The following is a 17,248-nucleotide window of genomic DNA, read 5'->3' on the forward strand; positions in this document are numbered from 1 at the left end:
CCAAAAAGTTTCACGCTTTGGTATCCGAGGACCACAGGATCTCTCATGCATTATTGTGTGGGAGAGAATAATCAGAATAAACTAATTGGTACGTAAACAGGAACTTTTTAAAGTAAAGATTTTTTTGTGGCCATTGCTGACTGACTTGGCTATTTTCCCATCACACAAACAACTAAGTTGAATAAATAATTCGGTCAAAATTTCTCGGCTTCACTTAATTGTCAAGGATTGACTTATTATAACTTCATTTCGTGCAAAACATGTTTTAATTCCATATTTTATGGTTTGATTGATGATGCATGCCGATGCGCCTTTGAACAGTTGAGCCTGTAAAATACTTATTTGTTTGTTTTGGTAAAGTTTTAAAGAAAAAATTGCAACTAATAATTAATTTGTCAAACACGTTACAAGCAATTAAAAAGATTAAAAATATAACTCTATAACATCATACTAGCATATAAATAGAAGCACCATGCATGAAATTACATGAAGCTCACCGCAAATTTGACAAATATTTCAAAATCTTTTATATGACCATAGCAAATTTAATATAATTAATTTGAATTGGACGGGTTCAAATCAATTTTATCTGGTGTATTATTGGATTTGTAAATATTATGTGCAAACCATAAATATAATATGTCTAATTGTAAAAAAAAATATATATATGATTACAATTTCATTATCCATTTGTTATATATTCTATCAAATAATAATAAAATTAGAGACAGAGTCACCATCCGCTGACCCAAAGCCAAAAGAAAAGTTATTAAGGCGGCTAATGATAAAGTTCTAAAAGACAATCAATTATATGCTTGTTAGCTTTGGGTAAACGGATGCCACGCCCCCAAATGCGTATCATAGATACTTGAGGTACAAGTAATAAATCCGAACAGTTCTTTTTAATTTGGCACGAATCTTAAGACAAACAATCTACATTCTCAATAAATATTGGATTGAGTTCGACTCGAATGAAATTAATATAGGACGTCTATTATTTTGATTTACACCTCAGGTACCGGGCGGGACAAAGACTCGTGCCATGCTGTGCCATGCTGTGTGCTTACCATCATCGCTATCACATGTTCGGTACGATTCTTTTTTTTTTTTTAATGAATCGGAATACTAATATACTATAAAAGAATTATATGAACACTTTGTATTGTAAAATGAATTCTAAGTCATTTAAGATTCTTAAAAATCTAATTTTGAAGCCTATTTAAGATTCCTATGCACTATATTTTTGTTTTTACTTTTATATTTCTTCGCTACTAATTTGTCGTTCATTACTATTTTAGGAGCTATGTGTAAATCTAAAAGGGTTTAAATATTTCATGTCTTTTTTCTTTATTTATACCTCACATTCTTATCTTTATTTTTTGAAGTTCAAATAATTGATATGTACTGTTCAATATGATCTCCATATTAAAATGTACTTGGAGAATAAATTTTATTCTTTTTTAAAGTGTTTTACTACTTTTTAGACAAGTACACAATTTTTTTTTCAAAAAATTCTAAACCATCCAAAAATAATAATTTTGTACTTATTTATAAATAACAAAAAGTTTAAAAAATATATAAATTTTGATCTCTAGACATATTTTAATATGAATATCATATCAAGTAGTTTGTATCAACTATTTAGACTTTGAAAATAAAAATAAAAATATAAGGGACAAATGAAACATGAAAAAACATATGACATTTGAATCCTGCTCAAGTAACATAAGTATATAATTTAAGCAAATAAAAATTTAGCTCGTATAAATTGAACATACCAAATTATTATTGTGTCTAGTCAAAACTAGCCTATGATTCAAATTAATTTATGTGCGTGAAGAGAAAGAAAATTAATTAATTTTCTCTTATATTCATCAACACAGTTCTAATCTAATAAAGTTGACGTTATTTTGTATGAGACTTCACTTGCTTATGATTCATCTTCATTAGCACTATATTAACACTATTCTTTTTTTGGGTACAGTTATTCAATATTCTGAATATACAATCCAAACAATATTTTTTTACTAATTCAAATAACACCACATAAACACTTTGAAAATCAGTGTGTTCTCTATATTCTTATTTACTAATTTTTGCACAATCCAAACGTACCTGATTAGTTTAGATTTGAGCTTGATAAGTTGAATGATTGTTTAGAATTAACAGTAATATACTAAATTTTGTATTTCATACATTAAATAGTGAAAATTGTCAGTTCGTAATTTTCGATGGAATACGTATTGACCAAATATTTGAAATTAGAGTTATTGTTTAGCTTCATCACGTCACAATAAAAAGCAGCGGTAACCATGGGTCACCATCATCACGTATTGACCAAATATTTCATACATTTAGAATGTGTCCCTTGTTCACTTCTCTTTTTTCTTTTCTGTAATTTTGTCCATTTTCTGTAATTATAAGTCCGCTGAAACCATGGGTCACCATCATCAGCGAGGGAATTTGTTACCGCTGCTTTTTATTGTGACGTGATGAAGCTAAACAATAACTCTAATTTCAAATATTTGGTCAATACGTATTCCATCGAAAATTACGAACTGACAATTTTCACTATTTAATGTATGAAATACAAAATTTAGTATATTACTGTTAATTCTAAACAATCATTCAACTTATCAAGCTCAAATCTAAACTAATCAGGTACGTTTGGATTGTGCAAAAATTAGTAAATAAGAATATAGAAAATTGTCAGTTCGTAATTTTCGATGGAATACGTATTGACCAAATATTTGAAATTAGAGTTATTGTTTAGCTTCATCACGTCACAATAAAAAGCAGCGGTAACAAATTCCCTCGCTGATGATGGTGACCCATGGTTTCAGCGGACTTATAATTACAGAAAATGGACAAAATTACAGAAAATAAAAAAGAGAAGTGAACAAGGGACACATTCTTGCTTTTAAATTTTAATCGTCGAAAATGGAGTCCATTCCTCTGATGACCCCTTACAAAATGGGCAAATTTGATCTTTCTCACAGGTAATTAATTAATTATTGCCACTACTGTTCTCTATCCCTCCCTCCTGTTGATATTTTTGGGCTTTACCTTGTTGCTCGAGTTTGTTAGAAAATGAAGGTTCTCACTTTATTTTACTAAAGAAACAAAAAATCGATCATAATTCATAACACCAAAAGATCATCACAGAATCTATATACAATGAGGAGAGTTGAAATGTCTCCTGTCATATCTCATATCTTATTTTTTTGTTTTCAAAATTTGAACTGTCAATTCCAACCTCTCTACTTGATATCTATACTAATATATGCTTAGAGACCAAATTTTATATATATATATTTTTTTTAAATTATAACTTTTAAAGATGAATACAGAATCATTGTTTCTGAATCACCCAAAAATAGTGATTTTGTACATATTTAAAAAAATAGTAAAAAAAATTTAAAATATAAAATTTGGTCTCTAAGCATATTTTAATATGACTATCAAATTGAGCAGTTCAGAATGACAGTTCGAATTTTAGAAACAAAGATATAAAATATGAGGCATAAAAAGTATGAGACATTTGAACCCTCCTCATATATATATATAATATACTTTGTAGTACAAGAGATGTATTTCAAATAAAACTCGGTTGTAGAAGAACCAGTTCAGTTCAAAAATTTGATATTCCTGTTTAGTATTTCTTAATTGTACATTTCATTTTTCAGTTCTTTTTCCCAATCTTTCCTTATGTATTTCTCATCGTCCATGCTTGTTCTAGGGTTGTTCTTGCTCCTTTGACAAGGCGTAGATCATACGGTAGCGTGCCTCAGCCACATGCTATACTACACTACTCGCAGCAAGCCACCAAAGGAGGTCTCCTTATAGCGGAGGCCACTGGAGTGTCTAACACGGCGCAGGGCTACAATGACACCCCTGGCATTTGGACCAAGGAGCAAGTTGAGGCATGGAAGCCAATCGTCAATGCGGTGCACGAGAAAGGCGGGATTTTCTTTTGCCAGATATGGCATGTCGGAAGGGTCTCCCATTACAGTATGTCTCTTCTCTACCACTTTCGTTCGTCGTTCCAATTTGTAATTTGTAATATCGACAATAATTTAGCATTTAATACAGTTATGAACTCACAATTAATTTTCAAATCTACTTTTCAAGGGTCTCCTATTACAAAAAAAAAAAAAAAATTCAACTTTCCACAAAAAAATTTGTGCACACTTGATTTCAGAACCTGAAACTATCTTGGCCTCTATTCTTGGTGACTGTTGTAGTTGTTTTTATTTTTCTGTAAGTTAGCAAATTGGTAGCCCTACTTACCTTTTTCTTTTTTTTAGAGTATCAACCAAATGGGCAGGCTCCAATCTCAAGCACTGACAAGCAAATACCACCTCAAGAGCAAGCCGATGGTACAGTCGAGGAATACTCGCCACCTCGTGGATTAAGGACAGAAGAAATACCAGATATTGTAAATGACTTCAGGCTTGCAGCAAGGAATGCTATAGAAGCTGGTAAATTACTAAATCCCAATACTACTGCGCAACACGAATATGCAAGCAATTCACTTGCTTAATTCTAATACATTTCCAAATTATATTATTAACATTGAAATATTTGTTGTTTATAGGATTTGATGGAGTGGAGATTCATGGGACCTATGGTTACTTAATTGAACAATTCATGAAAGACAGCTCAAACAACCGGACTGACAAGTATGGTGGCAGTCTCGAAAACCGATGCCGATTTGCACTAGAAGTTGTGGAAGCCGTTTCTAATGAAATTGGATCCGACCGGGTTGGGTTCAAGCTCTCACCCTTCACATACTACCTGGAATGCTTCGACTCTAATCCAGAAATCCTAGGCTTATACATGGTGCAATCATTAAACAAGTTCAACATTCTATATTGCCACATGGTTGAACCTAGGCAGTCAGTTGTGGAAGGCCGATACCAAATCCCGCACAGGCTTCTTCCGATGAGAAAAGCCTTCAACGGTACATTTGTAGCCGTAGGAGGCTACGACAGAGAAGAAGGAAATAAAGTAGTGGCTGAGGGGTACACTGATCTCGTAGCTTATGGCCGACATTTCCTGGCTAACCCTGATTTGCCTCGACGATTCGAGCTCGGTGCACCTCTCAATAAGTACAACAGATTGACATTTTATACGTCCGATCCAGTTGAGGGCTACAACGACTACCCTTCTCTCGAGGAATCCCCTTTGATTTAAGGTGCCAGTGATATTCTTTTGTTTGGATTGCTTGATAAGATTTTCTTTTCAGTTCTAAATTTGTTATCTTGTTATTTTTTTTTCTTTTTCCTTTTATTTAATGATACGCTTGTATTGTATTATAAAAAAAGAAAATGGAAGAAAATTAAGGTGCTGAAAATACCCATTTAAGTTTTAAATAATTGTTATTAACAAATAAGAAACTAAGGAATACGAGAGAGCTGGGTACTTAATTTTGGTGGGCGATTTCTTGCATTTGAAGCGGGTAACAAATAAAAGTTGACTATTGTAAACATAACACTAACAAACTAACAGCATCAGCTCAAAGGCAGCAATGACCACGCTTTTGTTCCCCAATACCACAGTAAGAAATGTATCGATACACCAAAAACATTCCATGCTTTTGTTCCCCAGGAGGCCAAGACCACAGGATCTCGCATGCATTATTGTGTACGAGAGAATATACTATTTGGTAGATGATAGTTCAAATACTTCAGTCAATGTGGAATAGTCTAACTTTTTCAGTCAATAATTTGTGTTGGCCATTTTCCCACCGCGCAAACAAATAAGCAATGTTCAAATTGAAAAAAAAAATAATGCGAGGAATTGGACCATTTTTTCTGGCTTGACTTGTTGTGGGATTGATCTAACCTATCTTCTCTCAACCTTTTCTGAGTCTTTCTTACAAATCAAATCCTTAGCACCAACATCAACACCTTACAAACTCTAATAAACAGAAAATGGGCATAATGCTGCCACTACAAGTGTTTCTGCTAGTCTAGAAACTACAACCATCACAAACTTTTTAGCATGTTGTTTAAACATCACCAACTTAGAAACACTCAAGACAGACACTGAATTCAAAATTTACTTAATAACCTAAGTTAATTCGGATTTTCCAGTGCTATGTACATTGACTACCCATTAGAACCTATAAATCAGCAAAACCAAAGTTTCTCATCAGAAGGTACTATTGAAAATAGTAAATAAACTACTTATAATTCCTGCACAACTTAAATAATGGGACCACTTAGTAGTTAACCTATTTTGTTAGTTTTTTAGGCCATATTGTATGCCCAACCATGCTCTTTCAAAAATTCCTGCACTGCTCCCTTGATTGCCAGATTCGGGATAAGTTGTGACTCTTTGAGAGGCTGTCTTGTTATTGGGTCGAAATTGCCCACCTATCCCAAGTAAAAAAGAATATCAAATGAATTTTTAGGAAAGGAATATTGATTCATCCTTAAAGCTCGACCAGAACCACTTAACATTAAAAATTCTAGGCTTAAAATCAGTTCATATGGGCATCACGTGTATGATTTCACTAAAACATATCTGACATCTCGGTAGCAAGATTTGGATTAAATACCATATCAAACTAGGCAAGTAAAAGTAACTTCGTCAATTACAAGATCTTTTAAATAAAGTTACTTTGTTCCATTAGTTTCATAGATAGATAGTAGTTTGTAACTATAATAAAGGGATCTTCATATAATTTTCCAATTTTGTACAAATCTCCATCCTTACAATAAAGGGATCTTCTAAAAGCTTATTGCAAACTGCCAACATCCCAAACATGAAGTACTTGAGACTTCAAAGAAGCACAGGGAATGAAATAAATAAATTGGGAGTAGAATGGGAATAGGAAAATTACTGTTTTTAAATGCTCAAGTAGAGCAGATCTTTCATAGGTGATACCACTCGGAGTCAGAACTGGATCAGTGAATATGTCAAAGGTTATCTTGCAACAGAGGTAGTCTGGGACCTATAAAATCCACAGAAAAATAAAAATAAAACATATTTGCATACCACCACTTCATTACAAGTTATCACTCAAAACAACTTTTTTTCAGCTCAAAAGTCATCTGGCTTTTGTAATCAATTTTTTGTTTCTTCTTCGATTGGTTGGTGGTTGATAGCTCAAAAGTCATCTGGCTTTTGTAACGAGTAACGACTAAGGTTGTATAACAGTACCAGCATATACAGTATTCTGATTATCTCAGGAAATAATAAATTAACATGTAAACATGGTGACTTACATCAGTTGGCACATCAGCCTTGGATGCTTTGTCGAACACCTCATTCAAGAGTTGGAGTTGCCCCGACAGATAATTGGGGGTACTGTCACCTGACTCTTCATGAAGGAAACTGTACTCTCTAAGTGCATTCTCACAAACTTCCCTATGGAGCACAAACCATAACCAATATTTCACATATTGTCTTTCTGTAGGTGATTATTTATAAGAATGGAAGGATTTACAGCAACTTTTGGTTTCCTTTCAAATTAGACTTTATTTTAGATCAAATCATTTGGTGATGGCATTCATTTGGGGTGTTTACAGTACACTCTTTCTATGCTTGGTTAGAATTCGGTAGGATAGTCAACAATGAATACGATATTGTTTGGCAAACCAAAATCCCTCTCAAAATTAAAACTTTTCTTTAGCTTGTGAGTAAAAAGAAAATTTTAACCATGGATGTATTGGGTAAAGAGGGTAGTCATGGGGATACAAATCGTGTATTTTGTGGTCAACCTGAATCAGCAGACCACTTATTTGTATCTTGCTCTATAGCTTCAACAATTTAAAACTAAATTACAGAATTTAATAAAATTCAGTTTTTAGGGGATAATTTGACAAATCTATGGTGTTCTGAGGACAGGGAGGTAACCCACGGATGTGAAAGAGTAAATTGGAAAGTTAGTTGTTGTGAGGATGAAATTATAATTTTCAATTTTAGATAAAAACTGTGTTTGCTTCTGATTGTATAACCTGTGATGATGAGCTATTCTGTAGGTTCTTAAAGCTTAAGAATAAGTTTAAGCAGGCAGTAATTTTGGAGTGATGTATGCTTAAAAACAGGACTTGTATTTTTGGTAGCAGCTGTTTGGTACCTACAGTGCTGTAAAAACTTTTTGTTTCAATGAAACAGATGGGTTCCCCACCCAAAAAAAAAAATCTCCACGAATAATTTGTCTATAACACAATGATTAGCAAGTTGACTTAATCTGAATTTGTCCTCAAATATTAAGCTAAATACTATCTCAAACATTAAGTTCAGCTCTTAGGTTTGTGTGCTCCAACCAATTCTCAAAAGGAATTCCAAATTATCATGCACCTCTAGCAGTTCACTTCAAGAGGCGCATTTTATGAAATAAAATTTGCATCCAATTTTTATTCTAATTCACAAGTACTAGGGCGTTCATATTTATTATTATAATAATATTTCCCTTATTTCTGATGATGATTTTTTAATTTTTATGGTTAGCCTATCCAAGATTACAACACACATTAGTGCGACTGCATTATGGTTGTAAGTTGACTAGCACTGGCATTCATACTGCTGCAATAAACAGATAAAAAATGAGAGAAAAATAAAAAAAGAATGAAGTACTTCAAGCTTTGGAGCCTCCAGTGATGCTCACTAGAAGTGAGCTCCCATTCCATGAACTTTGCTTTTGCAAGAACTCTCCACAACTCATCTGCCTTCTCACTATGTGGGGCTATACTCCTCATAATATCCCATGCCTACTTCAAAAAAGGAAAAAAGAATATGGACAATATGGACAATAAAAATCAAACATTTTAGGTCCTTTAATTTTTGGCTTTTTCTGCACAAGCACGCATTGGAGGGAGGTGTCAGGGTAAAAGAAAGCGAGAGAGAGAGAAGAGGGAAGGAGGAATAGAGGAGAGAGAGAGAGAGACTTTTCCTATCTCAGAGATAGCCCCAGTATAATCTTCCTTCTCAAGCAAAACAAGACCCAGCATGTAGTGTGCCTAGAACAATAACAGTCATCAGATTATTTGAAATAAGCCTACCCCAACTTGTTTGGGACTAATGGCTTGGTTGTTGTTGTAGATTATTCGAAATAAAGGGTTAATTTGATAGAGAAAAGGAGAAAACATTGTAGTGCCAATGTAAAACTCAATGCAGGAATGATTTGTACACATCGATACTGTATCAATAGGATAGCACAGCGTAACCTAGTCATATGAATGGTACTACACAGTATCCAGTAGCCATCCACTACTATCAGTACCAAACCTGAATAATAGAGCCCGATTTTAAAACACTTGCCACGAGAATTATGAATATATTGTGTATGCTTGCAAGTTGTAGGGAGCACTTTTCAATTTTTATCTAAACGACAAATAATAATTATGGAATTTCAAATTAAATTTTAACACATGCCTTGTGAGAATTACGGTCAAGTTGGAGTGCCCTTTTGCAATCCTCTTCCACTCTAGTCCATTCCCTGCCAAATCAATTACAATTATTTTTTCTATTAAAAGGTGCCATGACAATCAGGCCAATGAAACAAACCCAAGATTAATGAGCATTCTTTCAATACTGAAAAGTAAGAATCATAAGAGGAGTGTTTGGAGCTCCAACTTTTGGGTACCACAAGTTGCCACAACCTCACTTTTGCATAACTATTAAAATTCAAATTCTAACCAATAAATCAAAGCATTGATCTAGTTATTCTCAATTGACCAGTCCATGTAATTTTTGTTAGTCCGTTTGGCACAAGATCAGGAGGGAACAGATCAAGTTCGCTGTAGTAGAAATGTTTTAGTGCTTTCCTATTTGGCTTCTTCATCTATTATAAAACAAACTCAAAGAATGAACTTCACAATAATACATTACTTGTGAACACATCACTTGTGAAGAAAACAAGATAAATGGTTCAGATTCCTCACTTGATGCATATTAAAATTTAGCATAAAAGAGACTGGGCAGCTTGTAACACCAGAACCCTCCTCTATATGTAAAGTCCAACGATTTACAACTTTTCCGTATAAACTTGTGCAACTAATTGAGCCTGATATTGCATTTGCAATTGGCGAATTAACAGCAGCATAATTGAATTATGTATGTTCTTCTTGAAGGATTTGCAACTGTAAATTTGAAAAGGGAAAGGATATACTCGTATAAATCATAGAATGTGAGGTTTCCATACCAATATTTTTCTTCCACTAAATGATGATATTTCACCACCAAGTAACACTAACCAATATTATAAGTGGGAAAAGAGGAGAGATTCTATAGAAAGACAGTGCATACTTCTTTTTTCTAAAGCACAATGCTCGGTTTGTCCAGTAGACAGCGACATTAGGCTGAAGCGCAATTGCCTGATAAAAAGAAACAAATTTAAGTAGTATGCCACCTCTTTCTTCTTTGTACTGTACTTGATGTCCTGATCTTATGGAAGCGGTGATCCTTTGAGATCACTTGGTTTCAAAAAGGTAGTATGCAAACGCTAAGTTTGTAAGAAAATTTTAAACAAACTTCTGGCAACTATTCGTTGCTTTCCTTTTTAACAGTATAAGAGAAAACATCCTTTTACAATGTTTGATTAATCCCTCAACTATGATTACACAAAATTATTCTGAGGTAGCCTAAAGGCCATAAAACTGCTATTCAAAAGTTATATCGTTACACAATTGCTCGCAAACAACTTTTGCGGGACAGTTAAAAACATGGAAGATGCAATTGCTAGTGCAATCGATAGATGCTTATCAAAAATAAGAGCTCAAACTTTCAATGGAGCTTTGTTTGCAACAAATTCAAACTCTGATTTTGTACCAATGGATGTTCTAGTTTTCCTTTTCCCTTCAGCATTTTTCCAATTAAAAAAAATCGGTCAGTTCTTGCCAATCATGCTAGCTTATCCAGAAAATATTCACCTAAACTAACCCAACCAGCTAGAAGTATCATCTAATTATGCTGGTTTGATCCTTATCAGATTGCGTGGTGAAATTGTATAATGAGATGATATTGGAACTAAAACCTAATTTGTGGGGAGGAGAGAAAGAGAAAGAACCTCAGTGTACGAATCGATTGCTGCCCCAAGTTTGTCCTTTCTAAAGAACGCATTTCCAACTTCCTTCCTCATCTGCGCTTGTTTGTCCATCTCCGATTTCCCCATTTCTCTACAGATCAGTTACTTCTCCCTTTATTCCTTTCCTCGTTCCCTTTATCACCCGTCGACGTCCATAGCATGCGAAAGAGAAGGAAGAAATCGATCTCAGATGAGACGTAGAAGGGAAGTCGAAAAGCACTTTATTGGTTTTTCTTTCTCTATTTTTATGTCGTGCAACTTTTATTCAATGATATATTTTCATAGGAGCGGGAGGTTAAAATTTGGAAGGAGCGGGGCTGGTGGCTGGTGGATACTCTTATCCCTATAACCCCGTAAAAATATAAAATTAAAGACCTCCAAAGTTTATATGGCAAAATATTCTTATACAAATTAATTGTTTTAAAGTGGAGGTGATGATATTTGAAGAAGAGGAGTGCTATTTTTAGGTAAGTAATTGTTATATTGAGTGCTGAGAAATTTTTTTTCTCAAAATACCTGTTTTATCTTTCATTTATCTCTCTTACATATCTATTAATTGATAAAGTTAATAAAGCAAAAGTTAACAAAGGAAAAGTTTTTCTTCCGAGATAGAAAAATATATTTTTATTGCTAAATAAACCTAAATAAAGAAAGGTACTAACTGCTGCGTTAGTACAAATCTAACAGCCACTTAAATTAGGCGAATTTAATATTCATGTACAATTTTTAGAACAAATTGTATTTTTGTTTTTTTTTGGTAAACAAGTCCGTAAGCATTCATTTAAAAACAAGTTATGTTACTCAGGGGCGGACCCAGGATTTTCGTCAGGGAGGGACAAAAAAATATCGAATCGGATTTAAACCCATTAACTAATTGAGTACTCGATAAAAAAAATAATGTTTTGACTTATTTTTTCAACACCGTAACTTATAATTTCTGATCCTATAACTTATAATTAATATGACCAATCATAATTCAAGAAAATTATTTTGATTTTAACACTAAATTTAACCCGAATTACAACTCAAACTCCCAACGGAAGCAAAAAAATTTACAGGAAGGGGCAGAGTCGATCGGTACCAATAAATCACCACTAAAACTCGAAATTCAGAGGGGGGGGGGGGCGACTGACCCCCCTGTGCTACAGTAGATCCGCCCCTGATGTTACTGTACATCTAGTACACCATCACAAAACTACTAAATCCATAAACCATTAACTAGTGGAAATTCAAGCTCAAAAAAAAAAAAAAAACTAAGTGAAAATTGCCCAACCGGTACTCCAGCTCCAGACCGTATTGAAAGTCCCATCTCATGACTTTTACACCAATGAACCCTTAACTCGGAATTTTAAAATTGCTCAACCAGTACTCACAACCGGTATTAAATATCTAAGTATCATGTTAAGAATCATGGTACATCCAACTGGTACTGAAAACCAAATTGAATTTAATTCGATCTGAAAAAAAAAATGCCCAGAAAAAAAACTCTGCCATCTGAATTTAAGCTGATCTTTCCACCAAAATGATTCTTGCCATCTGAGCCATTCATATCAATATCAGTTCATCAATAATGGTTGTGCCGATTGTCCCCCTCGATATCCTTTAAAACTGTTTTCAATTTTAAACAATTTATCTTGTATTTGAACAAGTATTTTGTCTCTTGTATTCAACAAGAATTGTTCAAACAACACGACATCAATTTTATCTCTTATTGTGGTGAGCCTTAATCAATTTCGCGTTTTGTTCTCTTGGAAAAAAAAAAAGGAACAAGCTGTATATAGAAATTTAGATAAAGAGTACGAGTGAATTTTATTCGAGAATAGCAAACCAAAGCATGCATAAATAAATACACAACATACACGATACCATGAGTGCAGGGAGAAACTCTACAATTCTAACACCCTGAAATCCTTAGCACCACTGCTCAAAAAAGTGCAGGGAGAAAACAGATTCCTTCTCCACAATTGAAATTGCTGAACCAGTTCATTAAACAAGAACCGGCTTAAATGGATGATACAAAGTTCTTTGGCCAGCTCACAGCAATCGGACTCGTCACATTATGTGTACCGTCACTCCACGTAATTGAACCAAACGCATTGCTCTCGGTTATAATGACTGGATCAGCAATCCCAGCAATTGTTATCTCATAACTCAAGCTCTCACCTACTGTACTGAACTCCAGCTTACTGGGAACCACAGTCACCTTCACACCATCTGGGCTCGACACATTAGCTACATAAACTGCCGTACCAGAGCTACCAACATTTGTTACTGTTCTACGGTATGTCACAACATCAGTGTATGAGGAGAAAAACACTGAAAACGCTGGATAGTTTAAATCACCAGGTCTAGCCAATGCAACAGCCGAGCAGTCTGTGGTACTGCCATCTCTGATAAATACTGAAATTTGAGTTGAGGCGTATCCAATGGAGCACAAGAATGCTATGTAATCCTTGATACTAGAATCATAAACTAGACCAGGATCAAGCGCCTTGTTGGGATCTACATGACCGGCGCCACGAACAAATGGTGTAGACTCTTCACCTGTTGCCAAATCTTTAATGGTTTCACCAGAATTATCTAAATTGTAAGCAGTGGTCATGAGGGCTGACTTTATGGCTGCAGGGCTCCAATTCGGCCGAGCACTTTTCAGTAATGCTGCAATTCCACTTACATGGGGGCATGACATTGAAGTACCAGAAATTATGTTGAATTCAACTCTTCTCGAGTCAATATCCAAGTCAGTTGGGCTACTGGCCCCAGTCCAACCAGCTAAGATATTGACCCCTGGGGCAATTACATCAGGTTTTAAGATCTCAGGGGCCCGGTAGTTGGGCCCGCGGCTGGAGAAAGCGGCAACCCTTGGGGCTGACGGAGATGACCCAATCACAGTGCCACGAAAAACAATTGAGGCAGTAGGTGATGTCGCCAATTTGACATAGGCACGAATTTTGTCTCCAGCAGTTTGACCAACCATTGTGGCCGGTACGAGGTGAGAATCAGCAATTAACTCCTCCCCACTCTCTTCGGTATTCGCCAAAATCATGCCAACACCACCAGCCTCTTTAACAACACTGCCCTTTGCTACTCTAGCATTGCCACCGCGGTCACAAACCACAATTTTTCCCTTAACCATGCTTGAATTGAGGGACCCACTGATGCACAGCCGGGAACCACAATCTGCTGCATTGACTAATGGAAGGTTAGTTGAATTCAATGGGTTGCCGGCATAGAGAGATACACCAGTATAACTAGTACCATCTCCAAGAATAACATCAGCGGGGAAGTCCCTATCCACTGTGGATGCACCAACCGTAAGTATCCATGGTGCAATATTGACTGCAGTGTAACGGCCTGGACCAGAGTTACCAGCGGAGCAAGAAACTACCAGTCCATGCTTAACCGCGCCAAATGCACCAATTGCGATTGAGTCACGGTAAAAATCTGGAGCATAGCCATTCGCACCAACAGATAGTGAGATAATATCAGCCCCGTCAGAAACTGCCTCATCCATTGCAGCCAGAATATCCGAGTCATAGCAACCTGATAGCCAACAGATTTTGTAGGCGGCAATACGTGCTTGCGTGGCAATGCCATGGGCCTCCCCGCGTGCATATTGGTAGAAACCAGCATCAGGTGAAATGGTACCAGCAGCAGTTGAGGCTGTGTGGGTCCCATGGCCTTCAGTGTCTAGTGGTGACCTGATGCCAATCAAAGATTTGTTAAGTCAAAGTTATCCATTTTTACTTTCTTCTGCTAAATTAGGATTATGAACAAGTAAATTTCTTATCTTTTCTGATTAATTGAACTAGAGAATTTCTAGACTGGATAGACTTCGGCCTGATCATAGTAAATAGAAGAGATGAATGTAACAAACGCCATCCTGTCCATACTAATTACCTGGCTGGTATGGCACCTGGCATCATGTGTTATACTGAACTAACCGTTAACTATCACTAACTACTAACTCTATTGTTACTATCGCTAATTACCTTGGTCCATTATTGTTTTTTTAAACTCATTAATTAATATTTTAAATAACTTACCTCATTACCCCAAGCAAATTCAGACAAACTTTTGATGGAGTTCCCATAGAAACATTTTAACTGAATAATAAAATCTAATAAATACTAACTAATTTAAAAAAAAAAACACAGAGACAGAATAATTAATCATTCAAATTGTACAATTAAATTCACAAAATAAAAACAAAAACATTTAAACTGAATGATACTTATACAGACTAAACACTAAAATATTTAAAATGCGTATAGATTGAATACTAAAACAATTAAACTATAACTAAAGTACTTAAATTGAACAATAAAAGACACAAACTGAGTGGCTAAAGCATATCGAAGTACTCATTCACCCCTTATTTATTTACCTAGTTAGCAAACTAACTTATTAGCTCAGATATCATTTTGACTAAGATAATTAGAAAATAAACTGCTCAATTGACTACCTGGATTCCCTCGTTTCATCTATAGGGTGTCCAAGAGCGGTCTCATACCCCTTGGAGAAGAACTTGGCCCCGATCAACTTATTGCTACAAAGTTGTGACCCATTAAACGATCCGGTCGACACGCACTTGCCTCTCCATTTTGACGGAGGTAATGGAAATGAATCATCGCACGCAAAGCATGGCCTTTCTGGCCAGATGCCAGTGTCCAAAACAGCAACGATTGTTTCTACGGCTAAATTTGATTGAGGCCAAAGACCACCGGAAAGGGAGAGCTTAAGAAACGATGGTGTGTACGTGATGTGTGGATAGCGCACCTGATCGGGTTGAACGGAGAGGATTGACGGGTGGGATTCGAGATAGCGAGCTTGTGATTGAGTAAGTACAGCGGCATAGCCATAAGTGGCGAGAGTGTATGTGTAGAGATGGCTTGGAGACGGATGGCGGAGGCGGGATGGGAGCAGAGAATGTAGAGGTGGGTGAGATCGGCTCCGGGTTTGAGAGAGAGAAGGAGCGAGATGAATGATATAGGTGGATCGGGGATCGGATTCGCTGGATGCGGAAATGGTTAAGAGGTAGAGGATAAGGAGGGAAAGTGGATACTGGATCGCCATTGTCGAAGCTCGAGTGCTTGACTGATGAGATTCTCCCCTTCAAGAATATATATATCATCTCCTCATTTTGTGTAAAGTAATGGATGAAAAAGTCGTTGAATGATTGTGGCCACGGAAGGAAACTGAATTTATATTATCTGAGGTAACAGAACTTTTGAGTTTAGATCTGGACTGGCCGATCTTCTTTCGCACGAATATTAAAGATCTGGGGATTCTAACTGTGGTCCAGATTTAAAATCAAATATTCTGTTACCACAGAGGATGCGCACTCAAGGAAACTGGTCCCGTGGTGCGAATTATATATTACTTGCAGAAGCAACTTTGGACCCCATGCGTCAGTGAAAAAAGATTACATAAAGAAAGTGCTCTTAAAAATATATAATTCCCGTTTTTCAGCCTGTCGTTAAAGATAAGACCATGAGTTGTCCCACTGACAGTGGGACAGATATTAAATTCTTAGAAAATCAGCTCGTAAATCGTCCCAATCCATGGGACCCACAAACGGGCAATTTCTTTCTTGAAGAAAGACGCAAACGGCGATGATTGGTTTAGACTTTAGAGCAACTTCATCTTCGCCACCTGATTAAGTATTATTTACAGCTCTGCCCAGCCATGAATCTGCCCATGAATGCAGTGCATGCGGTGCGCAATACGAACAGTGGCGAATCCGTGAATGTTTGTGAACTTGTTAACCATCAATTTTATGTTTGATAATATCTCAAACATTAATGGAAAAAAAAGTAGAATCCACGTGGAGTTGTGGTGGAGTGTTAATTTGTTCAACATAATAAATTAAGAGCACGCGGAGCACGCGCCACTTTATAATTCCAGATAGTTGTGATCCTGGCCCAGCGTCTCAGTATTCTTTTATTCTTTCCTTTTCTGTTTTGAAATATCAGTGGGCTTTTTTATCCACTAATGAAGAATTTGTTGGAGCGTTACATCTATGAATATCCAATTCATATACATTTAATATTCAATATTCATATCCGTTTAATATTCAATGTCTGAAAAATAAAAACGAATATAAATATGATTTTACCGCTATTTAATTTGTATCCCATCAGTTTGCACCCCTACTTACAAAGCTGGATGAGAGGTAGTTGAGATCCAGTTCGTCCATTTATTTCAAGA

General features: G+C 35.7%; 3 protein-coding genes across 3 annotated transcripts; 1 reads left to right on the top strand and 2 right to left on the bottom strand.

The window, feature by feature from the left end:
* The first annotated feature begins 2,895 nt into the window (after window positions 1–2,895).
* On the top strand, window positions 2,896–5,433 carry LOC144564851 (putative 12-oxophytodienoate reductase 11). Its single transcript, XM_078314460.1, has 4 exons — window positions 2,896–2,999; window positions 3,740–4,011; window positions 4,308–4,481; window positions 4,598–5,433. Exons 1-4 carry the CDS (start codon window positions 2,941–2,943, stop codon window positions 5,194–5,196), a joined length of 1,104 nt encoding a protein of 367 aa, XP_078170586.1. The 5' UTR covers window positions 2,896–2,940; the 3' UTR covers window positions 5,197–5,433.
* A 618-nt stretch (window positions 5,434–6,051) lies between these two features.
* LOC144564855 (E3 ubiquitin-protein ligase CHIP-like) lies at window positions 6,052–11,327 on the bottom strand. Its single transcript, XM_078314466.1, has 8 exons — window positions 11,021–11,327; window positions 10,261–10,328; window positions 9,388–9,451; window positions 8,901–8,972; window positions 8,590–8,723; window positions 7,236–7,377; window positions 6,851–6,961; window positions 6,052–6,380 (listed from the first exon to the last, which is right to left on the bottom strand). The coding sequence occupies exons 1-8, from the start codon at window positions 11,123–11,125 to the stop codon at window positions 6,255–6,257; spliced, it is 822 nt and encodes a 273-aa protein (XP_078170592.1). The 5' UTR covers window positions 11,126–11,327; the 3' UTR covers window positions 6,052–6,254.
* Window positions 11,328–12,828: 1,501 nt separating this feature from the next.
* Window positions 12,829–16,185, bottom strand: LOC144563940 (Subtilase family protein). The gene is made up of 2 exons (XM_078313397.1): window positions 15,504–16,185; window positions 12,829–14,739 (listed from the first exon to the last, which is right to left on the bottom strand). Exons 1-2 carry the CDS (start codon window positions 16,112–16,114, stop codon window positions 13,041–13,043), a joined length of 2,310 nt encoding a protein of 769 aa, XP_078169523.1. The 5' UTR covers window positions 16,115–16,185; the 3' UTR covers window positions 12,829–13,040.
* Between the last annotated feature and the right edge of the window lie 1,063 nt (window positions 16,186–17,248).

Source organism: Carex rostrata, chromosome 13 (genome assembly GCF_964058835.1).
Source record: "Carex rostrata chromosome 13, lpCarRost1.2, whole genome shotgun sequence".
Taxonomy (NCBI): domain Eukaryota; kingdom Viridiplantae; phylum Streptophyta; class Magnoliopsida; order Poales; family Cyperaceae; genus Carex; species Carex rostrata.